Below are 23715 nucleotides of genomic sequence, written 5' to 3' on the forward strand. Positions count from 1 at the left end.
TGGGGGTAGATGTTTGCATTGTTCAGCATTCTGTCCATCATCTATTCTTTTTGCTTTTGTTGCCCTAAGTGGGAAGGGTATGCCAAGAAGTGATATGGGGTGATACCTCAAAACCGGTCCCAGGATGCTTGTTTCCGGTACAGGGAGGACTCGGCTTAGCAGCACAGGCTGGACTGTTCCTATGGGGAACAGGATCAAGAGTGATTTGCATATGGCTGGGTCCAAACTGGGGTAGCGTGGTGGACAAAAAAATACAATGGATTAAACCCAGATCTTTGTGACTGGGGGTGAATGTTTGCATTGTTCAGCATTCCGTCCATCGTCTGTTTTTTTTTATCATGCCCAGGAGGCGCATTACAGTTCTGACCGGGTGAGGACAAGTTGGCTGCAAAAAAAGGACTAGCATCTGAAAAGCCACAACTCTTTATTGACTGGCACTGTCAAATTTAAATGGAATCAAATTTAATTTGGGGATATTGATGGTAAATTCTAGACTGTGGAGAGAGATAGTGTTCTGAATGTGGGCCTGGCAGTGAAGCTTGCTTGAACTCTTGATTATCCAACCGTCTAGGTAGGGGAAGATGTGCATTCCTCCCTGTCTCAGGTGTGCGGCAATCATGGTTAGGCACATGGTGTACACCCTTGGCTTGGTGGTGGCGCCACAAGGCAGTACTTTAAACTGGTACTGACAGCCACTTACTACGAAGTGCAAGTAGTGTCAGTGCAGGGACATCTTAAAGGTTTTGGGGCACTGGCCAAATGGATTTTGGGATGCTGTGTTCAGAGCAGCTTTGAATTTATGATCCAACATCAGATCTTTCATGCCCTCTTTGGCCAGGTCACTGAATGTGCACAGGTACACTGTTGGCATCCTTTGCGGGATGGACTTTACGCTGGCACACCGCTGTGGTACAGAACACGCCAGTGCTGATGGTCTGCTCAGATTCTTCTGCCTTAGTGATGAAAACTCCCATGAGGTTGGGTAGTTGCTCCCCATTTTCAGATGGGGGGGGGAACACGTGTTAATCTTGGTATCCTTTGCGTGGTCTCCCCTAACTTTTTGCCTCTGTTTCTGAGGTTGTTGATGTGTGCTGGACTCTGTTTTTGCTACTCTGGGAACTTTACCACTGCTTTCCAGTGGTAAGTGCAAGTGCTCCTATGTAAATGTATGTGTAATTGGCTTTCCATGATTGGCATATTTGATTTACTAGTAAATCCCTAGTACAGTGCACTAAAGGTGCGCAGGGCCTGTAAATCAAATGCTACTAGAGGGCCTGCAGCACTGGTTGTGCCACCCACATTAGTAGCCCTCTAAGCATGGCTCAGACCTGCCACTGCAGTGTCTGTGTGTGCAGTTTTAAACAGTTTTAAACTGCCAATTCGACTTGGCAAGTGTACCCACTTGCCAGGCCTAAACCTTCCCTTTTCTTACATGTAAGTCACCCCTAAGGTAGGTCATAGGTAATCCCATGGGCAGGGTGCAGTGTATGTTTAAGGTAGGACATATACTAATGCGATTTATATGCCCTGACAGTGAAATACTGCCAAATTTGGTTTTCACTGTGCAAGGCCCATCTCTCTAAATATTTTTAAAGTGCAGATTCCCTGTGGGAGTAGATAGAAATGTGGAGTTTATGATCTCTGAACTCACAATTTAAAAATACATCTTTTAGTAAATTTTGTTTTTCGATTGTGTGTTTGAAAATGCCACTTTTAGAGAGTAGGCATTTTCTTGCTTAGACCATTATGTGACTGCCTGTTTGTGGATTCCCTGTCGGGGTCAATTTGACAGTTGGGCTCTTTGCACCTCTCCTGTAGACAGTGACAAAAAGGGAGCTGGTGTGTAGCCTGCATATCCCGATGAGCCATCTGTGGTGGGAGGGAGGGGAGGAGTGGTCACTCACACGTGAAAGGGCTGTGACTGCTCTCATACAATGCGGTCTCCAATCACCTGGTGTGTGTCTGGGGCCTGGCCAAGGCAGGATCATGTGAACAAGGCCTACTTCAAAGGCAGAAAGGGGTATAAGTACTGGACCCAAAACCCCTGAAGATTACATTTCTTCAAGATCACTTTTAAGAGGAACTTCTGCCAAGGATAAGAGCTGAAGAGCTGGGGAAAAGTGCTGCCCCTGCCTGTGACTGTGCTTTGTTGGGCTATCCTGCAGTTGCTGCTTCTGCCTGTCAAAGGGGACAAAGACTGGACTTTGTTGTGCGTTCCTGCTTGAGAAGAATCTCCAAGGGCTTGAATTGAGCTTGTCTCCTGTTGTTGAAGTCTCAGGGCCATCAAAGACTTCCCCTGCCAGCACCTGGACTCTCTGCTGAGACTCCTGCCCTGCCAAATGGTGCCCTATCCAGTACCTGGGCCCATGACAGGTGAAGTTGGCAGACAAGAACTGAAAATTCATGCACAGAACGCCATGCAGAGAAATTTTCGGCGCACCTTCCGCAACGCGACTGATAAACGACGCGCCACTGGCTTCGAGTCTAAAATTGATGCTCCACCTGCATCACGGCTGGAGAAATGATGCTCAACACCCGCTTACGAAGCTGATAACAATGCAAACTCCACGCAGCTCGGTTTTCTGATACCGTGCAACTGGATTTTCCATGCATCGTCCCTGGGCGTCAAGGTCAACCCAACTCTGTGCGGATCCGAAGTGCCCCATCCGGAAATCGACGTATCGCTCTCTTGCAAGGGAGAAAATCACACATTGTGGGCCGACTGGAGAAGGGACCGATGCATGGCGTCACTTGTGAGTAAGGAATCGACGCATCGCAACCCTTTTCTGACGCACGCTCATCCGTGCGGCTTTATTTTTTACGCTAACCAGGTACTTTGTGTAACAACAGCATTTTCACTGTTTTCTAAGCATTAAGACTCTTATTCTTTTGAAAATTCAGATCTTGACTTGTGTATGTTGGATTTCTGTTGCTTTAGATCAATATTACCTATTTTTCTAAATGGGTGTGGTGTCCATTTTGTAGTGTTTCACTGTATTACTATTTGTGTTGGTACACATACTTTTCACATTGCTTCTGAAGTTAAGCCTTCCTGCTCATGCCAAGGTACCAAGGGGGTGAGCGGGGTTAACTGAGGGTGATTCTCCTTTACCCTGACTAGCGTGAGGGTCCTTGCTTGGATGGGGTAACCTGACTGCCAACCAAAGACCCCACTCTGCCAACCAAAGACCCCATTTCTAACATACACTTATCCAAATTCTAAATGTTTTTACATCTAATATTAAGGGATAGTGATGTGTGTTTTTAATATTGTAACACAGCTGCAGCTTTATAATGTTAATGCAAATAATCTCTGTGACCCCTTCCTATTGCTCATATGTTAAGTCCTGTTTTGATCTATAAGAAACCTTTATTACAGATGTTGCATGAAACCTAAACATAACATTTCTCATCAAAATATCTGTAACAGACTCTATCAACACAAAAGGATGTTGTAAGCGACTCACACACATCACCCACAGAATAAATAAAGGAAAGCAGTATTTAAAACAATCTGTTTTAAACTTATTCAAGGTCACCAGGGCAAGACTATATGCTGAACAGAGCTGGCAGTAATAGCCCCCCCCCCCCCAAAGGCTGGGATGCTGGGCCAGGGCCCACTTTGCCCATTCTTTAAGACATCTCTGCGTCAGAGGGCTGGATGATGGGAATATGGAAATATGTCTCTTCTAGATCTAGTGCTGTCCTCACGTGGACCTGCTGCAGTGGAGGGATGACGTCCTGAAGGTTACCATGTCAAAATGCTTTGACAGGATTTATTGGCTGACAACCTGAGGTCAGGGGATTGGCCGGAGGGAGCCATCCTTCTTTGGAATGAGAAAGTAGAGGGTATAGACTCCTTTTCCATGGTGTTGCAGGGTGACAGGTTTAATGGCCTTTTTCTGTAGCAGGGCATACACCTCTTCTTCTAAAAGTAATAGATGTTTTTGCTGAGATCTAAGGGATGGGGTAGTAAGTTGGGAGGACATGTGGGAAGTTCAAGGCAGATCTAGAACCACATTGTCTGAGATTATTTCCTGCCAGCGTGGCACGAGATCCTGGAGTCTCCACAACGCAAGATGTGCGATTGGGGAGGTGGTGTGGAGAGTCAATGCATGGATGTGGTGAAGGCCCCTTTGCTGCTGGAATCTTGTTTGCTTCTACCTCTGTTATTTCTGCTATATACCCATCTCCAGTGTATCATCAGGAAGGGTAGGGATGGTAGGCTTATTGCTGCCTCTGGTAGGAGCCTGAATCTGTGGAGGTAATCTTGGAGGAGACCCGATACAGTTGCTCCCAAAAAGAGCATCTGGCAGATAGGGGGCTGTAGGGCACCCATAGCATTTGTGGTATCAGTATAATTTTTTATCTTTTCCAGCATCTGTTTAACCTGTGGTCCAAACAGGTGTTCTTCATCAAAAGACAGGCTGTGTGAATCATCTGCTTAGGTTTCGATGCCAGGGTGGTCAAGATCTTCGTCTCGGTTGATAGCTGAGAGCCTGTTGATGCTAGTGTTATTGCCGCCATTGGTTTCTCTTGAGGTCAAACGGGTCCTGAGCTATGTGGTGCCTGGAGGGTTGGCTCAGCTTAGTGGGGCTGGTGTCTCACCTTCTCGGACGTGGTACTCAGCCTCTCCTTAAGGTCCCTTGACAAGGTCAAATGTCTTTTTGGCATACTCGTGGTGTCGTTTTGTGTAGGGTCTTACGGCTCTGCGTATGAGGTATTGTTCTTCTTCTGTGTCAGAGCGAGAGGACAAGATAGGCTCTGGCAATGGTTGATGTAGCAGGATGCTCAAGGTTCCAGCTTCCACAATTTCATCCTCAGGGGCTTCTTCCCCACAACTCTAGGGCCTCCCAACGGAGTGTTTGTACATCTTGTGATGTGCCCAGCACCTTTTTCAGTAGTGAAGAGTTTTCCTGAGATGGAACCTCAGGCAGGCCATGCACATGGTGGTGTTGTGCTCCACAGATAAGCACAATATAACATGAAGTCTGTGCATATTCACAGCGTAAGGAGGAGTCACCATTACCTTGTGACTCTCAAAATGACTTCAATGAAAAACATCAGAGACCAACACTAGATGGCAGGAGATTGCAGGGTATCTACAGCACCACGTTACTAACCAAATATTTCTAAACATTTAAATTACTGTGACATATACATTAAAAGTCATGTTACTTTGGAAAAAAAATGTATTAGCATAGTGAGAATATGCAACAAGATTACTGTTTCGTACCCTGAGGAGGTCTGAATCAGTCTGTCAGCACATTATAGCAACTCTTATAGACTGTTCATATCACAGTGTACATGGTTTGGAAAAAATTATAATTAATTTTCTAATTGGTTTGGTCTGGTGGCAATACCACCAATGCCAAAATATTAGTTGGTTATGTAGTGGTGGGAATCTTCAGTTAAATAAACTGCATCCAGTACTCTGGTCTAGCTCATCACTCAGCTATTGTTTGGGCAACCCCTAGATTGCCAGATACCCATATCATTTCACTGGTTAGATGCATGCAGAAAGTAATTGCTTAATTTGAAAGGAAACTGTCAGCGGTCTCCGCTAGGACTGATCTGCATTCGTTGACCTTACAGAAGGCAGAGTGAGAGCAAGTCAGGCGTAGTGGGTGTTATAACCAGTAAAGAGTGATAAGCCAATTATGGGGAGTGATACAAATGACTATTAGTGATACTGAAAGCCCTAAAGTAAGCGTGGCTTGGCCAAGGACAATAAACTAGATAATCCTAATTGGAATCATGGAGATGATTACAATAACCAGTGGTGATATAAAGGCCAGTAATTGGTAATTTATCAGTGGATGTGCAATAATTTGCAGAATGTATCAAGCCATCTTCATGGTACCGTGCAAAGACTGTGAAATTGTGGATTTTAGCTATACACAACATATGCTTTGGCACTACAATTTCGTAATAATAACATTCATCCAACAAAACAGAATTTGAGACAGAGTCATAAATAACTAGGCAGAACCAACCCATGCTTTTATTTCCATTGCATATAAAAATGTCATATGAAGGTTTTGATGTACAGTACTATCCCATAGGCTGTAAGAGAGGCTAAGAAACAAAGTGTTCATTTGCAGTGTCCACACAGGCTGCCATTCTAAAGATAAACTGAAAGTTAACCGAACAAAATAAAATATTAACAAAACTAATCAGGTGTATTATTTTCTGTTGTTTTAATGTCCCTTTTGTACGATTATTAACAAAAGCATTCAAATTCCTTTGGACCAGGGCTGCTAAAATCTACAGTTTGTGTGTCAGAAAGGAGGCTCTACTTTTCCTCAAAAAAGATTCTCCCCTTCCATGGAACAGTCTCACGCTCCTAGGGCTGGGCATCAATGGAATGGAAAAGAGGTATCAATATCGTACACTAGGAAATACAGTACTATCCAGAGTTGGGCCTAGGCAGCAGGGGAGCAGGTCAAGGAACATTTTAAGGGGATGGGATCCTAAAGTTGAAAAACTAATACTAGAGTTGAAAGAGGTTCTAGTATTTCTTTATCTAGTGCATTAATACATCCCTGTGCAAAGCTATCTAAATATCTATATTCTATACAAAAGGAAAGCTTTGGATACTTCCAACAGTATTAAGAGTGTTCAAAATGTTGTTGAAGATGAACAGGATCTGTCAATCTATTCTATACAGGCAGCAGAGTAAATATTGACCCGCAAAGAAATTTGAAATGAAGGACGTGATGACACGCTTAATGACCTGAAAATTCAAACAAACTATATCCTACACAACATGTGAATGCCAAAGGCTTACTTCTGTTGTATGAAAATAGCTACATGGTGCAGAAATTTATGTTTATTCCATTGTGTTTTCTTGCTTGGGATAATATGAATTAATAGGCACTCCACAGCCAAAAGGAAGTTAGTGCGATGACGAATGGTATGAACAATAAATGAGGTGTGGCAAGGGAACGTATTGCAATTTGGTACAATGTATCTGCAGCTAGTGAGCCATTATAATACAATAAAAATGGTTAAAAATGCCCAACCTTAGCCCCACCAATACCTCACTTTCAGATGCAGCAAAATAGAATTACATATTATTAAAGTTAAGGCACAGCCCTGGGACCAAAGACCTGCAGCTTTTTTACTGTATACAAATTTATATATTTATGTATTTTATAAGTTTCTCACTTTTTCATAAACAAGCTCTGAAATCACATACACTATATTACAGAAGGGAAAATATACAAGGAGTATGTATAGATCATTTTCATTCTCTCACCAAGAGCTTCAAAATATAGACACCATCCCCTGGGGTGGGGTTGATGTTTAATACGAAATGCTAATTTACAATTAACATTACAGTATGTACAATACAATAAATACATGGTTGTAAACAAAGACAAACAAGACTGTATTATAGGTAAGGTCATATGGTGAGAAAAATGCATGGCACAAAATAAATAATGCATTTTAAAAGAATGGCCATAAAGCTATGTAAAATCAGTTCCATTCAAGTGTTAATTCTCTGAATGCAATTTGTTCTGCCTACTGTACAATCGCATCACAAATCATAACAATGCACCATAAAACATAATCAAAAAACAAAGTAGCCATATTGAACACAGTAACTTGCAAGCTAAAGTGTACTGTGGTATGAAACACCAGGTGTTTTTCACACAGTACACCGCTGCATTTTAATATGGCAATTATATAAAAGAACAATTAAAGCCACTTGGAAAATATATTGTTTTAGAGCAGTGTGCAATGCTATAACACACTTTGGCAAAGGAAAGAAAAGAAAGGATTGTACAGTTTATTAGATCCCTGGCTCTAAATAAATGATGTGTTTAACTACAAAGTGATTGTCCGTGTATGGGTGCATTTCACAATGTGGTGGCAAATCCTTTATATGTGTAAGGTTAGTGCAGCTGTTAACCCTTTCAGGTCTAGACTTAATTTTGGAGATTATATTGCTTTTATCATTATTAAGATTACAGGCACTCCAGGGGGTTCGAGAGAGGGAACTGTGGGTGAAGAGCGATATGGAAATCATATGAATGAGACACAATCCGCTATTCTTTCCACTCACACTAACACTTAGAATGACATAAGGAAGCTCATTCAGATTCATTGTCTGAGTGACTATGAGACATGAAAAATTAACAGAATATTGAAGATTAAGGCAAACTAAGTGGTGGAAATCATGAAAAGGCTTCCTTTTCTGCTGAATAACTAAGTTTACCTCACTAACTTCAGTTGCAAAATGCAACTGGTATTAATTACTCATCCAGTGAAGAAGCAACATTAGCAACACTGCCTGTGCGGTTTAAAATGCGGGGCTGTCAAAATACTAAACATACATTTCACAGTCAACTGTTCACGCTTTAGTGAGATTGATTTTTGTAACAGCAAATGGTCAGTTTTAATAATGGTCTATGAACCAAGATGTTCCATCGTGCTCCATCATCATCTAGTGACAGTCAACCATCACTAGTAAGTGGGGGTCATGCGTCAAGGTGATTCAAACTATAGACCCATATGTTTGAAAATGCCATTCAATTTAAATGGGCCAACCCTGAAAATGCATACTGAAACAGGTGAAACAGAATAATGAGATGAATTCACAATTTAAAACACTGACATGTACAGGTACCTTCCTGTTTTGCAAGAGGCGAACACTTTCCATACTTGCAAAAAGATGATTAAACTGTGCTTAAAGTTTAATATGCACTACATTGTAATATAGTATGTGGCTGGGCTGGCTAGCAAATAATCATCTGCTTTAATTTAATCTTTGAAGGATGCAGCTTCTATGACAAATTTTTAAGGATGATATATGCAAAATTAAATGATTTTTGTGTGAGAAAAACGACAAAAGTCAAGACTTTGCTCAATTAAATGTTACCTTCCAATTTTGGTTCATATTTTTTAGTTGGTAACCTAGCTATCTTCTTAACACAAAGGAGCACAAAGACACAAAAATCACTCAGCTTATCTGCAGTTTTAAGGACAACTCCTTGTCTATTATTACTCCCAGACTTTTTGCAAATGTTTTGGGGTGGTGGTACTCCCATTTCTAATAGCCAAAAAAGCAGTCCATAATTATTTTTTGTTATTATTACAATTCCTGCTTTTTCAGTGTTAAGTTTTAAAACTTTGCTGCCCATCCAATCCAATACTTGCTTAAAAAACACACAAGTTGTTTAAAACTGGTGAAAGTGTAAAGGTGACTAAGAAAGGGGGTACAATGTACCTAGGTATGGGCATAATATTTAAGGGCCTATTCGCAAATGAGGAGATTTCTCATAATACTGACGTTTACAAAACATTTTTCCTCAGGCATTAGCACTGGAAATCTTTTGCAAGAGAAGATTTCTGAGAGTATACTCGGAATCCATAATCATACACCAGTTGGATTTCTATCATGGGAAAGCCTCTTGGGTAATAGTAGTGAAAAAGTGTCATTTGCACTTTATTTTTATTGGTTACTTTCATACAAACAAAATATTTCCTAGTAGAGAAATGACTTGCTGTGCAATCCCATGAAATATAGGAGTGACTGTGGCCACTTTCACACACAAAATATTCACTTAAACCTAAGGTGTATTGATCTAATTGTGTATGTGCATTGTAAGTGAAAAACTGCCTCTGAAAGATTTGGCAATGCTTACAAACCAGAGCTTTATGGGTGTGCATAATTAATTAGGATGACGAACTCCCACTCCATGCCTTTCCATCAATTCTTTTTTCGATTTTATACATAGAATGATATGCAAATTAGGCAAACTTTTCCACATGAGGAAGTTGCATTTTGCTTAAAAACCTGATTCCGTGATCATGATTTCAAAACTAGGAGTGGAAATGACAATTTTCTATGCTCACATGGGAGGCGTGCATAAAAATATTTCTGCTGATTGGGCTTTGGGATCTTTGGGTTATTCTTTATCTCTACTTTGATTGTGACATAGTTCTAAAATTTTGGGTTCTAAAATATTTCTGTGGGAGATGAAAAGTGCCAACACAACACCATGAATTTTACATTTGATTTGTTCAATTCTCAGCAATTTCACACGTTTGCGGCAACCACTATATAAACAGCAGCTCCTCTCACAGCCTCCACATAAGAAGTATTTGGTACTCAGAAGAGAAGGCTGTTTTATTTCAGTTACGATTGACTGCACATGTATCCTTAAGTATATTTTTACTGAAGCCTTGAGGGTTCGTTAAAATGTGATAAACAAATACACTTTTGGAATTAAAAAAAAACTCTAAAAAACTCAAGTTCTGTGTTTTGAGTTAAAGATGAGAAATGAAAATGTTGTCCATGCTAGATTCTTAGACTTAGCTGACGTTTGCATGGCATAGCGTGATGGCATACACTCCTAGCACTCACCCTGTACCAGTCTCGGACAAATCTAACCATAACAATATTTATAAACACCAACATTGTATTGGAACAGTTTCCTGTGCAAAAAAGATTCTTTGACGGCACTCAAGTGCTGCACGTGGTAATGGAGCTCTATCTCTCACTTAATTGCTATGAAAACCTAAGGTGCAAAAAATGTCAAACTATTTTTATCCAGTGTAGCACAGAGTTAGACAGAAAACTTGCAAGTTACTCTTTGGAAAAAAATAAACAGTGGCAGATGAAGATCTGAACATATTTCTTCTTAAATATAATACCTCAATATATTTAATAATAAAAGTAAGCTCTACAAAAGATCTCTGTTTTACATATGATACAAAACGCAGACACAGACTGGCCCCCTGAGCCATGCTCTCATCTGCTTGTTTAGTCTTGTATCAGGAAGACATGAAATTAGAAAATGATGCAATTTCCACAGCGCATCTTCCACCCTGTGAGCGAATTCATCCCGTGCCAATTATGAATACACGTTGACTTGGTGGCGTTTACATTCTAGATGTGTCCTTGAAACGTTGTGAAAAAGATGAACTTTCTTGCCTCTCGGCACAAAAACACATACACATTGAGATGCACACCTCTGGAAAACATCCCGGAGTAGGCTGTATTAATGCAATCAGGATTGCCAAGTTGAGAACTGGTCCATATGTTGTTCCTGGATGCTTTCCCCTCGCGCTCTGATGCCATGAAGTTGAATTTCTCGGACGTATTCCTGAGTGCCAAACTGAATCACTTATGTCAGTTTTGTTCAACAAACATCCTCGCAGACGATGAAATGGTGCTATGGCCACGACATGTCACATGCGCTTTGGAAACCATTTTCTAACTTTAAAAAGTGAAAGAGGGAGAGGGTTCAGTAGAGTGCGCTCCTGAATACTGTTACGTATCAGGCAAATGCTCTTCCTCCAGCACACAAGGTTCTGTCTGACTCTCCTCTTCCTCCACCTGCTCGTCAAGTGGAATTTCTGTTGACTCCGAGTCCTGGGTGCAAAGTGTTTTTGAGTCACTGCAGCTGGTGTCTTCTTCCACTTGACTACCACTGTCTTTTTCGGTATCTGACTCACCGTCTTCTTCCAGTGTAAGTTCAAACTGGAACTTTTCTGTCTGACCCTGTCGACTTTCTTCTTGTTCATCAGGGGCAGGTGAGGGGCTCTGTGGGATTGTGCTTTGGTACCATTCACGATTGTCCTCCAGTGTATCCAAGATGTCCTGGGCATCAGGGTGGACAAGATCAGCCCACGTCTCCCAGAGAGGATGAACAATGTAGTCTATGAACCCCACCTGCACAAAAGAAGAAACACAATTAGAGTGCGGAACACTGTTAAGACAGGGTGAATGAATTTAGGCATGTGTTCAGTTCAAGGTAGAGCACTTTCTCAGAAACATCAGCTATGAGCATTCCATAAAAAGGAAAGCAGTGCTTTAAATGGGCCGGTACTCTCCGGTACTGAGTATCGGCACTTTTTTATTTTGAGAGAGAGAGTACCGGCATATCTCAAGAAAAACGTAATACTTTTAATTGGAAAGTACCGGCACTTCTCAGAAACAAGCAGGTACTCTATTACAGAGTACCTGCACTTATATTTTTCCATTTAAAGCACTGAAGGAAAGCATATACATGAAGCTACTTCGAAGGATTTCTTCCCCACTACATATCAAAGTTACATCAGCATTACATAAAGCCAACGACTAGGTTAACAAGATCCGTATTTAAATGTGTGAAAAAGCACACGGACAGCACAAGATCATCAGTGGTAACCATGTACTTGTTAATTAACTTGTGTTTTGATTTTACAAGGAAAATACCACGTACTAAGCTCATAACTGTACACTTAATAAGGCACGAAAAAAAGTGCTTATATGTATTACAATCCCTCGCTATACCATGTATTGTGCTATGCGTAATGTCACGCATGTTGCACATGCACACATACATTATTTATCTGCTGGTTTTTAAAATCATTTTAAATAACAGGTTACTCTAAAGGCTTTAGTTTCCAGTGCCTGATTAGTAATAACTGTTTACAATTCATTTTACTACTCTTAAAAAGATGTTTCTGCCGAAGAATAGAAACCATGCCCAGTGTGACTTCTGTTTTAGACAAATTGATCTGAAATATAGAAAAGTTCAATATATAAGAACTCTTAGCCACCTCCTTCCCATGACTGGATGGTTAGAATAATCACTGATAGAGGAATGTTAATTTTAATGTGAATAGACTTACAAAGCACACACACACAACGATTTAATGGCGCTAAAAGATTCTGTGAGTGGAGGTAAAATGCAGAGAAAATTCAAGGTGAGCTGTTAGGGTGCAAAAAACAATGTGCACGATAACGAATAATCCACCAGCATGCTATGAGAACGCTTTCCTGAAAAATGCTAAATCAGGCATTAAGTAAAGATGGTAGGGAACAGCTTTTCACTCTACCAGGGCAAGGCAGGAGAATGTACGCTCACCAAAACAAAGAGTTTTACATTTCGGGGGTGGAAGAGCGAAGAGTTCACCATGGAGAGAAATGCAGTGCTCTGGCACTCTGTTACGAGACTCTTCACTTGATCCAAACTTTAATTTGACATTTTTATTTTCAACCATCTCAAAATAATATTTATATTCCACATGTTTCTGGATATAGTTCAGTGTCTCTACTTGTTTCTAATAATATTTCCATATTCTGTTATATACCCTTGAATGCCTAGTATAAGCTGCAGCATACACAGTATGAAAAGCCAACACGTTTCGCCTGGCTTTTAGGGATGTACGAATGGTCAGTTTGTCTTCTGCTTTGCATGGCTTCAAATGTATGTGTAGATGAGTGATATGCACACTGAGGTCTTTGGTGGAAAACAAATCTTTCTTTCTTTCATTTAAATGAGGTAACTGGCACCCATCTGTCTTGAAAGAGCTCTACATTTTAAATTATTTTGTTCGACATCATCCCACCATCATAGCCAAATGTTCAAGTGGTAATTATAAATGGATAGAGTGCACGGTCACCTAAGGTTTCTTGGCCCTGGAGGTAAAACCATTACATAACTACTCCATGTAAGAATGGCAAAGGTGAAGCAAAGAGTTGAATTTAATTAACACTAGGGGCCAGATTTATCAAGGGATTGCACAGCCCTTGAGTACCACAGGCTGTCAAAAGGACAACACAATCCTAAATTCAGATTTATCAAGCAACACAAGGCAACCATGCGTGGCCCTGATTTGCTTAGTAAACCTGGAGTAACGCTAGGCAGCACAAGTTGCTGACTTGCGTTACTCTGCCCCAGAGAGGCGTTCCATGGGTGGAGCATGGGTGTTTCCACGCACTCACCCATGGATTTTAGCGCATTCCCATGTTTACCATCAGTGGTAGATTCCAGGACTGCTCAAAATGCTATGCCCTCGGGAGAAGCCTAACAAGAAGAAATACATTTTGCAGCACATGTAAAAGAGGAAAGAGGAAAAAGCCTAGGAGATTTGTTTTTATGCAGGAAAGCTCCCCTTCCTGCATAAAAAGAATCATGCCTACAAATCAGGCACCCTTGTGTTGTGCTGCAAGGATGCTTTTATTTGCACTAGGCAGCAGTTTGTGCGCCAGCGGAGCCAGAGAGCAGGAATCCGTAATATAATTTTAAATGCGCCACATTCCTGCCCTCTCCCTTTCACACAGTGCAACAAGGTGTCTTGCTGCATTGAGCTGCATGAATATTTGATCATTCTGGCACCAAGGCCCATATGTATACTTTTTTTAGCGCTGCATTTGCGCCACTTGTTGATGCAAAAACAGCGCAAACTTACAAAATACAATGGTATTTTTCAAGTTTGCACCGCTTTTGCGTCAAAAACTGATGCAAATCGGCGCTAAAAAAGTATAAATATGGGCCCAAGTCTTCAAGGCATCGTAAAGGGAAGTAATTCCGACTCAGTCATGATGGCCAAATGCTAAAGAATAGGTGCACAGGCTGAAAAGTGAGCATCCTTCCACTCCGGGCTTTAGTTGTTCTTGGTATTAGGAGTAGACGAGATGCAAAGGATCACCCAGTACGCAATGGTGTATATCTGCAAATACATTTGGATAAAAGAAGGGGATAAGCCCTGCAAGGCTTTAAAGAACACGCACAGAGTTTGAACTGCATTCTGTATTCCACAGGCAGCAAATGGAGCTCCTAACATGGACAGTCGGGCCGGCAAACACATTCCCTTCACCAGTGAAATGAGCGCCATCAGACATTGGGATCACTTATATTTCCAGGTGAACATCTAGGTTGCAGTTCAGTTTTCTCTAAGAATTTCTGCGCATTTGCGGACCATATGACACATTATTCAATCTTTATCTATTGCAGTACTTTAAAAAATAATGCTACAATTTTGTTGCAAACATTCCCTGGATACCTGAAATAAGCGCTAATTCCACAATATCCCTAAAGCCAGAACAGGGTTCATTGATGTAGTAATAAGGAGGCTAACAAGATACTGAAAATAAGCTACTTTTGTAAACCCCTGGAACAGTAACAGGCATCGATGAACCCTAAAGAAGGCGTGCTTACCTGCGACTTTTCGACCGATGCGTTGTGCTTATCACACATGGGACTTATCTCCATGCCTCGCTCTCTTTCGCGATCTCCTTGCCGAAAAAACTCTTCCATTATTCGGTCCGTCCATTGGCGATACAGCTGAAGAGGCTTGGTTGGATTACTCAGGTCAGCACAGTGCACCATGTTCTGGAGGACCTAAAATAAACAAACTTATATTTACCACTCAGCAGCTGTGACATTATGTCCCTAATCACAGAAAACGCCTCATTTACACGTTTGCTGGCTGAGAGAAAGAATCTAGAATATGCAAGGAGGGGAAAATATGTTCTTAACAGGAACAGCTAAATCACAGAATATGTGTTTCTAGCACTTGCAGTCACTTCCCACCTCTAATTTACATAAAGCACGAGGCACAGAAAATGCAAGTGTTGTCATGTTTCTCATAGTGTCCTGGGAGCATTTTTTTTCTGACAGAAAAATTGAATGACAAAGTCTGTACTGTCGAATATTTATCAAATAAAATCACTACAGAGAGACAGAATTACCAAACCCCATCCACTCCTATAACCTATAACAAAACCACAAAACATAGAGAAGGAATATTTTTATCCACTCTTAAATCCCTGCTCTATACCCTGTGTGTATGCCCTTCCCTAGGGGGTCACCCCTTCATGGATGCCACTTTATAGTGGCATGCTTCATCACTGGCTAGTCCAACCCGTCAGGTTAAGATAGTACTAACGCGAGCGGCCCGGCCTATGTGAAAATACAGAGGACTCTCCTTGAAGAATGTGTGACTATAGGGGTACGCCCCCTCCTAGGGATTGATGAGGCTTTCCCCTGACATTTGCAGGGAAACAATTGGAGGTCTAAGATAAGAGTTAGCCTTACCCTATTTGCATTCTGAACTGCTAGACATGCTAGATAGTAGGGATTAAAAGACCGTTGTCCTGAAGAAGGTCGGAGGACGTACGCCCAGAGAAAAATGTTCCCAGTGGTTATATCAGAGATGGCCAAAACATGTTGGCAGCTAACATAAGGTGCAGGGATCCATTGTAGATCCACTAGTCACCATTATCACCTTGAAAAATAAGGGTGAATTCTTTCTATTTAACCCTACCCCGCCTCATCCCCAATAAAGAATGTTTCTTGGATAGAGGCTGAGGTAGTTTGAATTTTTGATTTTACCATACTGGTACTCAACTGACCAGAAGACTAGTTATCGGGATCTCCCTGCCCTATGAGGAGATAGTTCTCCCCGGGGACTACGGTTGAGACCACTGGATTAGTACTATCCTAACCCAGTGAGTTGGACTAGCTAATGATGAAGCATTCCACCATTAAATGGGTGAGCTTTTCCATCCATAAAGTGGTGACCCCCTAGGGAAGGGCATACATACAGGGTATAGAGCAGGGATTTAAGAGTGGATAAAATAATCCCACCCAATGTTTTGTGGTTTTGAATACTTATCTTATGTTTGTCCTTTCACTCCTGTCAAAAGCAATGTAGAGCATTAACACTCTTTGCCATCAAGAACTCCCAAGAGAGTGATGATTTTCTTGGTGCACTACAACCAGTTTGTGTCTACTTCATGAGATTGCAGCTCCACTGTTAGTGGTGGCTGGTGATCTGCTGGAAGTTTTTTTTGGATAGGAGAAGGACAGCTTAGGCTGCATTACTGGCCTCAATATTTTTAGACAGCATTAGCTAGTTTCATGCTCTGGGGATCAGAACCACAAAATACCTATTGCACAAACTATTTTCCAAATTTAACTTGATAACTGTAATAGTATTTATTTGTGGTGAAAAGAAAGTTTTGGCCTTGACCCCTATGCATGATTTCCTTAAAGCATGGGGTTGCGTTTTTAGTACATTGGGGGAGACCCAAGCATATCGGACATCAAGATGAAACGTGGGGAAAGTCTGCTTTCTTATACATTGTGGGGTCAACTTCAATATACTTATACATTAAGAAAATTCAAAGGGAAAGGGACAATATCTCTTTCAGTGACTTCTGAGAAGGTCAGAAGGTCATATAAGAAACAAGCATTGGTAAACAGATTAGGTTTCGCCTATGGGACTAATAATAAGAGGTGTGGGAGCAGTGTATGAGCGCAGGGGGAATAGTGTGAGTGCTCTCTGTGCTGGGTGAGTGGTGCATGATTGAAGGTGGGTAAGTGTCTGCGTGCATGGTGAAAGTGTCTGAATACATGGTGACTGATGTGTGCTCAGTGCAGAATGAGAACTGTGTGAGTGTACAGGGTGAGAGTCATACTAGGTGGGCAGGATAAGGCTGCTGTTGTCCTTGCAGTTTGAAAAGGCAATTCTTGAATTCTTAAATGGAATAGCAGTGTGCAATGGTGAAGTCAACGAGAAAGTCGTGAGGAGCTTTTAGGTGCATAAAACCTCGCCCTGTTTTATAGAAGAACTCCAGGCTTTCAAGCCATTTAAAAAACATTGTTTAAAAGCACAAATGCTTGTAGCAGGCCACTTTCGTTTTACAGCGCAATTGCTAACGCTGCACTGATACTCACTAAAACAGTGTAAAAATAAAGCAAGGATGATGTGGGAGATACAGAGAGCGATAGCGGGGACACGCAAACAAATGCACGTTGATGGAGCGCAAGACTAAAAATAAAACAAGGTCACATTCATTTATTGTTATAGGCGTAAGATGCACCTTACAAACATTTAAGGAGCTGGGTTTGAAGGCCAATAAATGCTTGGTGAACAAACTGGACTTACTTTCGCTGCCTCTAGGTATTATGTAAACAAACAAATCATGGGGTCTGGAGTGGATAAAGGAGGATGTGGCAAAAAGTGAGAAAGAGAAACAAGCTTTGTTTGGGACAAGCATCACTGGGAGCTTTGTAAAGTCCATGCAAGCAGAGGGAAGGAAGTGCCATTTGTGAAAGTTTTAATTTCGATTGCCATGTACACTACGTCTCCAAAATGAAGTTCGCAAAGTTTAGTTTAGTTTACTGCATTTTTAGAGCGCGTGGCTACCCAAAGGCTGCCCAGCGCTAAAAGTAGACCACCAAACTGGGGAAATGCCTACGCTGAGACTAGAAACGTCTTCAGTTTCCTGCAGAAGGAGGATTCCAGATGCTCTTGACTAAGTTCCAGAGGGAGTGAATTAGAAAGGTAGGCAGCTTTAACAACAAAAGAACTGCCTCCCCGTATTGCTTTCTTAAACTGAAGGGTATTAACCAGCAAGGTAGTAGAGGATCTAAGTGCACTCTGAGGGGTGTGAGAAACATCGGGCCCTTATTATGAAGGGCTTTATGTGCCATGTAAATAGCCTTAAAATGAATAAGTTGTTCTATGGGGAGCCAGTGGAGCGAGGCCAGTGCTGGTTTAGCAGAGATGTGTCTGGGAGTATTCATGAGCAAACGGGCAGTATTCTGCACAACCTGCAATCTCTTTTTTACGTAGCCAGAAGAGCCCAGGAAAAGAGAGTTCCCATAGTCTAGACGGGATAATATAAGGGCCTGAATGATGAGTCTTTTGGCCAAGAATGGAAGAACTTTAAATATCTTTCTAATGGTTCTTAGTAGGCCAAAACAGGTTGCGGCTAACTTTTTAGAATTGTAATCCATCATGAGACGGGAGTCCAACCAGAAGCCTCAACTATTTAAGTTTTCCTTAGGCGGAGGAAGGTCTTTTAGACCTTCTAGTACCAGGGCTGGAGACTTGAGGAGAGAGAAGTTCCCAACTAACTTTACTTCTGATGTATCATCATTAAGTTTAAGTTTAGAGTGGGCCATCCATCTAGCTACATCTAAAAGACAGGAGAATAGGTTGGCCTGTTCTGCATTACCAGTGGTGGAAAGAGAAACTACCAACTGAGTATTATCAGCATATGATACCAAGGAAAGACCATAAGGTTCCACAATATGAGCCAAAAGGGACATATAAATGTTAAAAAGAGTGTGGCTCAGTGAGGAGCCCTGAGGAACCCCACAAGTGAGGGAAAATGTGTTAGAAAAGAAAGAACTATCAAGAAGATGGAAAGTCCTATCTCTCAGAAAGGAGGAGAACCACTTGAAGGTGGTGCCTTCAATTCCTATTAATGATAGTCTTTAAAGTAATATATTATAGTCCACCGTATCAAATGCGGCACGGAGGTCCAATAAGATGATAGCTGCGTAACCGCCTGAGTCCAATCGATGATGAGTGTCTTCCATGACGGCCAACAGGGCCGACTCAGTGCTGTGTTGTGGTCTGAAGCCCATTTGTGGGGGATGGAGAAGTTTATGACTTTCAAGAAAGCCTGTCAATTGGTTGCTGATATGTTTTTCAATTATGTTCGATACAATGGGAAGGAGAGCAATTGGTCTGTAATTACAAAAAAGGGTCGCATCAAGGCTGTTTTTTTTAAAAAGAGGTTTAACAACCGCATGTTTCCAGTGATGCGATACAAGACCAGATGTCAGAGAATGGTATAATATGTTGGATAATACAGGCGCAATGATGTTCGAGCCCAGAGCTAAAATATAAGGGGAGCGGGATCTAAAAGAGATCCAGATTTTATTGTATAAAGATAATTTGTCACTATGTCTTTCCCCACTGGTTGAAAAACTGGGAATGTAGCTCTAGAGGACTGGGAATTGTCGTGTACTTGCAGGTCTATCTCTCGAGAAGAGTTAGAGGGAAAAGTCAAGTGAATATCTAGGATTTTCTTTAAAAAAAGCCTGCCAGACTATTACTATGAGCTGTGGAGGCCTCCAATGGATTATCCAAGGAAGGGTCCAGGGTCATTTCTTTAAAAATCATAAAAATCTCCTTGGGAGAATTAGCAGACTGTTCAATTCTGGAAGTATAGAAAGCTGCTAGTGCTAGTTTAATTTACGCATGGAGAGATCTGATCGCCTTTCTATATTCTAGTTTAGAGGTGTCATCATAGTCCTTCTTCCACCTCCCTTCAAACTGCTTACACTTCTTTTTTAGTTGAAGCAGTTGAGGCGTAAACCATGGTCTGTTCTTACGACCAGTCCTTCTAATGGCAGTCTTGGTTGGCAGTATGGTATCTAGAGAAGTGGAAATACACTTATTTAAATTCTCTGTTGGGCAAGGCCCAGAGCCATAACAGGTGGAGTGAGAGAAATGTAATGTATCCAACCAATCCATATGGTTCATATGACCATTGGCGAAAGGTCAACATCATGGGCAATAGATAGGAGGGGGCAGAGGCAAAAGGGAGCGTGAGTGAAATTAGATAATGATCAGACCCGATCAAGGGGAGAGGGACCTGAGGCGATAAGTTAGGAAGGTTGCTAAACACCAAATCGATAATATGGCCTTTGATATGAGTGGGCCCCTTAATCAGCTGTGTCAGGTCTAATAATGCTAATTCAGAAAGTAGAGATTTGGCAGATATACAATTTTCTTCATCAGCATGGATGTTGAAATCACCAAGAATGAAAAAGTTGGGAGTTTTACAGGACATATCTGCCACTCAATGCTGTCCACCAGTAATGGCAAAATTCATAAACTAAATGCACACATTACTCAACTTAAACCAGACTTTCAGCAAGGAAGAGCACTCTAGACTACACGCCTAGGAAGTACGCTGTTCAACGTTGGGGTTATTCTTTCTCATTCGGTTTAAAATGTAGAATTTTATACTTAGAATTGTGGTTGCTGTCAGGAATGCCACCCTCCATTACACGTTTATGTTGCTGATGAAAGATCTCTGCTGTGCCTGTGCTTTCCGTGAACGTTACTAAACTTTTCATTTTCAATCAATCAGCATTCTTATAGTGCTGCACTGTCACCCTATGGGAATCTGGGCGCTTAAAAAATCTGCTGACAGTACATGCAGGCGAGGTGGCACACCTTTGCGACACAGGAAGGCAAGTCACTGCACTATTTTAAGTGTGGTGAGTAGCACCAAATAAAGGAAGAGCGAAAAAGCTGGGTTTGTGAGAAGCATCACTACTAGCTTGTTCTCAAAAGTGAGCACCAGCCTAGATATGCAGTGGCTTCTCTACTTCCTCATCCACCCCTCCTGCCGCCATGACTTATCAGGACCGTGGACATTTCCACTGCTTTGAAACAGACACTAGGGGAAGGCTCGCTGTAAGCCTGACATGATAAAATAAATGTAGGTCGATAAAAACACGAAGTTCTTTGCAGATGCTGACTTTCACTTGTACAAAAAAGGACAAAAGCAGGGAGGAGTATGATGCTCAACAGTGTATGTACACACCCCATCAGAGGCTTGTTGGAAAGGTAAGGTGTTAATAAATGATTCTGTTTAACGAAATACAGTGCTTGCACTTATTTTTTAGGTCACCTTTTAAAAGGATATTTGGTTTGTTTCAGTCTTATGTGCATTATATGGACACCCCACGTTGCCATATGATGTAAGTGCAGATTTTGGTTGGCATAAAGTAGTCCTGTTGATATTACCCTCTATTGAGAGTGTTAACATGCAAGGCGAGGGCAGGAAGATTGCCAATCCAGCTGCTGTTTTCAAAGAAAATTGTCTTTCCAGCCCTGGTTCTGTTTGATGTGTCCGGGTCATGAAACAGCCTTTACCACGCAGCGGACACCACGCAGTGCCTTTAGAACACAGTCTCAACAATTAATTTGTCTTTACCATGCATTCCTGAACCAAGCAAGTTTTACGCCAACTTGCTTTAGGGACCGCATTGTTGGACTGGTGGTGGATTTTAAGTCCAACACATTCCCTACTGTTGCACATACTGGAATTAGAATAGTAAATTATACTATTCCAAAGTCAAGCACTTCCCTAAGGCATATCAGTGAAATAACTTTCGTGGTAAAGGAATGAGTGAAAACGACTCATTCATTGTTTAGACCGCATTCTAAAGGCATGCGTGATAAAAAGCATGCGTGGTTCCATCATACAACTGTCCTGGTCTGAGAAAGGCCTTTTCTCAGAAGCTTACAGCCCACTTTAGCACAGCTCTGAGCATCCACATCTGGTGCTAATAAAGAAGCTGCAAGACGGACGCCACGGTACTGATGAATACACCCAGCAACTACCGAACTCAACAAGCATGTTTGAATTGCGTGCAGCCACTGGGAAATTAAGTAAAGGATGGGGAAGAAATAAAAGAAGCACAGCCCAAGCTGTACAGGAAAAACCTTAAAATAGGTTCTACAAAAGTGGATGGACAAGAGTACTTAGGCCCTGGAACACTGATCACACGAATAGCAGAAGGAAAGAGTATGCTACAACCATTAGAAAAGGAGGAAAAGTAAGTGGCAAGCACACAAACCACTGAAAAGGAAAAGCGGGATGTAAGTCACTTTTCAGAATTATATTGCATACAATAGATTTCACAAGCACAGTGCAGGCGAAACCTAAAAAGTGATGTAGTGTTTATCTTTAAGAGCGCAACAACTTAGCAACTGTCCACACATTTTATCCATCACCCTTTAGGAGGTTTCAATGACTGTATGAAGGGACCAAAATGTAGCAATTATAATAAATTACCTATTTCCATACCACAATAATATGTTAATATGTGCAGGTATTATTGTTGTTGTTGTTCTTGTGTCTGCCAGTGTGATCTAGATATTCCTTGGGTCAGAAAGAATATCCAAAAGGAAAGAACATTCATTTTAGCGTATTCCTTCTGCTAGTCTGAATCTATGATGTCATGCAGAGGCAGGATCAGTTTCTACTTTTTAATACTGCAAAAGGCGTCTCAGCGCTGTTGCTGATTCTATTTTCTTTCCTGGAATGAAGAAGACGACCAGCAACAATCACTCTCCATGTATAAGTTTTAGAGTATTTAATATTAACCCATTCTGCACTGCTGAGATGCACAAGGTCAAGATTTTCACCCATGTATGAAGCTCTGTTACTACAGGCCTGGCTTAGTCAATGAGGTTCAGGTGGGGGTTGAATCTCACATTTCTCTCTTACAAAAGCAGTGTGCTGCAGGGTGGAAGAGTGGGATGAGCAAGGTTCAGAAAGGAAGGAATGTTTGCATTAGGTAGGCCTAAGTCTGAGGTGACACTATGGGCAAAAAACAATGAGTTCAAATGCTACCCTAGACGATTACCACTGGCAAGCCTTTATGCAAGAATTAATCCTATCACCTTTTGGATGTTTGATAGTAATGTGCCTGGAAAGTAGTGACTAGTACAGCTTTCTCGGCCTACTACTGACAATGTGAATTCCAAAAAAGTAGTACATTTGCACCAATTCAAGGAGTACTAGTATGGATGCGGATTTACTATTTTTTGGTAAACCAGTCACTACATTTAAGGTACCAATCCAAAAAATGAACAACTTAAAACCTTTTAGTGAAATGAGAAGAGAAAAACATACACAGACATAGCATACCTGACTCAGGGCCCAGACCCAACTACCAAATCAAGAATGCCTTTGAGAGGTGCCACATCCCAAACACCCCTGGTTAAGCTATGCCCCTGCCCATCCCACCTGGGCCTAGTGGCTCTCCCTTGGAACTCATGACTACGATCACATAAAACACAATGGCCTTGATTCCCTGCCCTGGGATCACTTATTCAAATGGATTTTCACTCCACACACTTTTCATCATCTCTGCTACAATAAGCCTTCATGGTAGCATTGTCAAGTGGGCAGGGATCAATGTTTCTAGTCCTCACCTGTTACAAGTCATTTTATCAAGTGACTGACAGCCCATGAACTAAGCCCAAGTCGGAAACAATGGAGGTCATGCAGGCAAATTAATGGGGCGAGCTAAGCCAGAGCCAAGCGATGGTTCTGGCTTGGCTCCAGTAGTCGGTGCATGAGCCGAGCCATGAAAACATTTGGCA

The 23715-nt window shown here is 41.6% G+C and overlaps 1 protein-coding gene across 4 annotated transcripts in view; it reads right to left on the reverse strand.

Annotated features, from left to right (window-relative positions):
• Window positions 1-5978: 5978 nt before the first annotated feature.
• The window catches only part of LOC138284067 (3',5'-cyclic-AMP phosphodiesterase 4D), a 1206532-nt gene continuing 1188795 nt past the window's right edge, over window positions 5979-23715 (reverse strand). For all 4 annotated transcript variants that reach the window (XM_069222486.1, XM_069222477.1, XM_069222495.1 and 1 more), the window contains 2 exons: window positions 14943-15125; window positions 5979-11686 (listed from right to left, as the gene is read on the reverse strand). In XM_069222486.1, coding sequence (XP_069078587.1) covers window positions 11285-11686; window positions 14943-15125 — 585 coding nt within the window. In that variant the 3' untranslated portion in view covers window positions 5979-11284. The remainder of the gene's footprint in view (window positions 11687-14942; window positions 15126-23715) is intronic.

This window comes from Pleurodeles waltl, chromosome 1_1, assembly GCF_031143425.1.
Source record: "Pleurodeles waltl isolate 20211129_DDA chromosome 1_1, aPleWal1.hap1.20221129, whole genome shotgun sequence".
Taxonomy (NCBI): Eukaryota; Metazoa; Chordata; class Amphibia; order Caudata; family Salamandridae; genus Pleurodeles; species Pleurodeles waltl.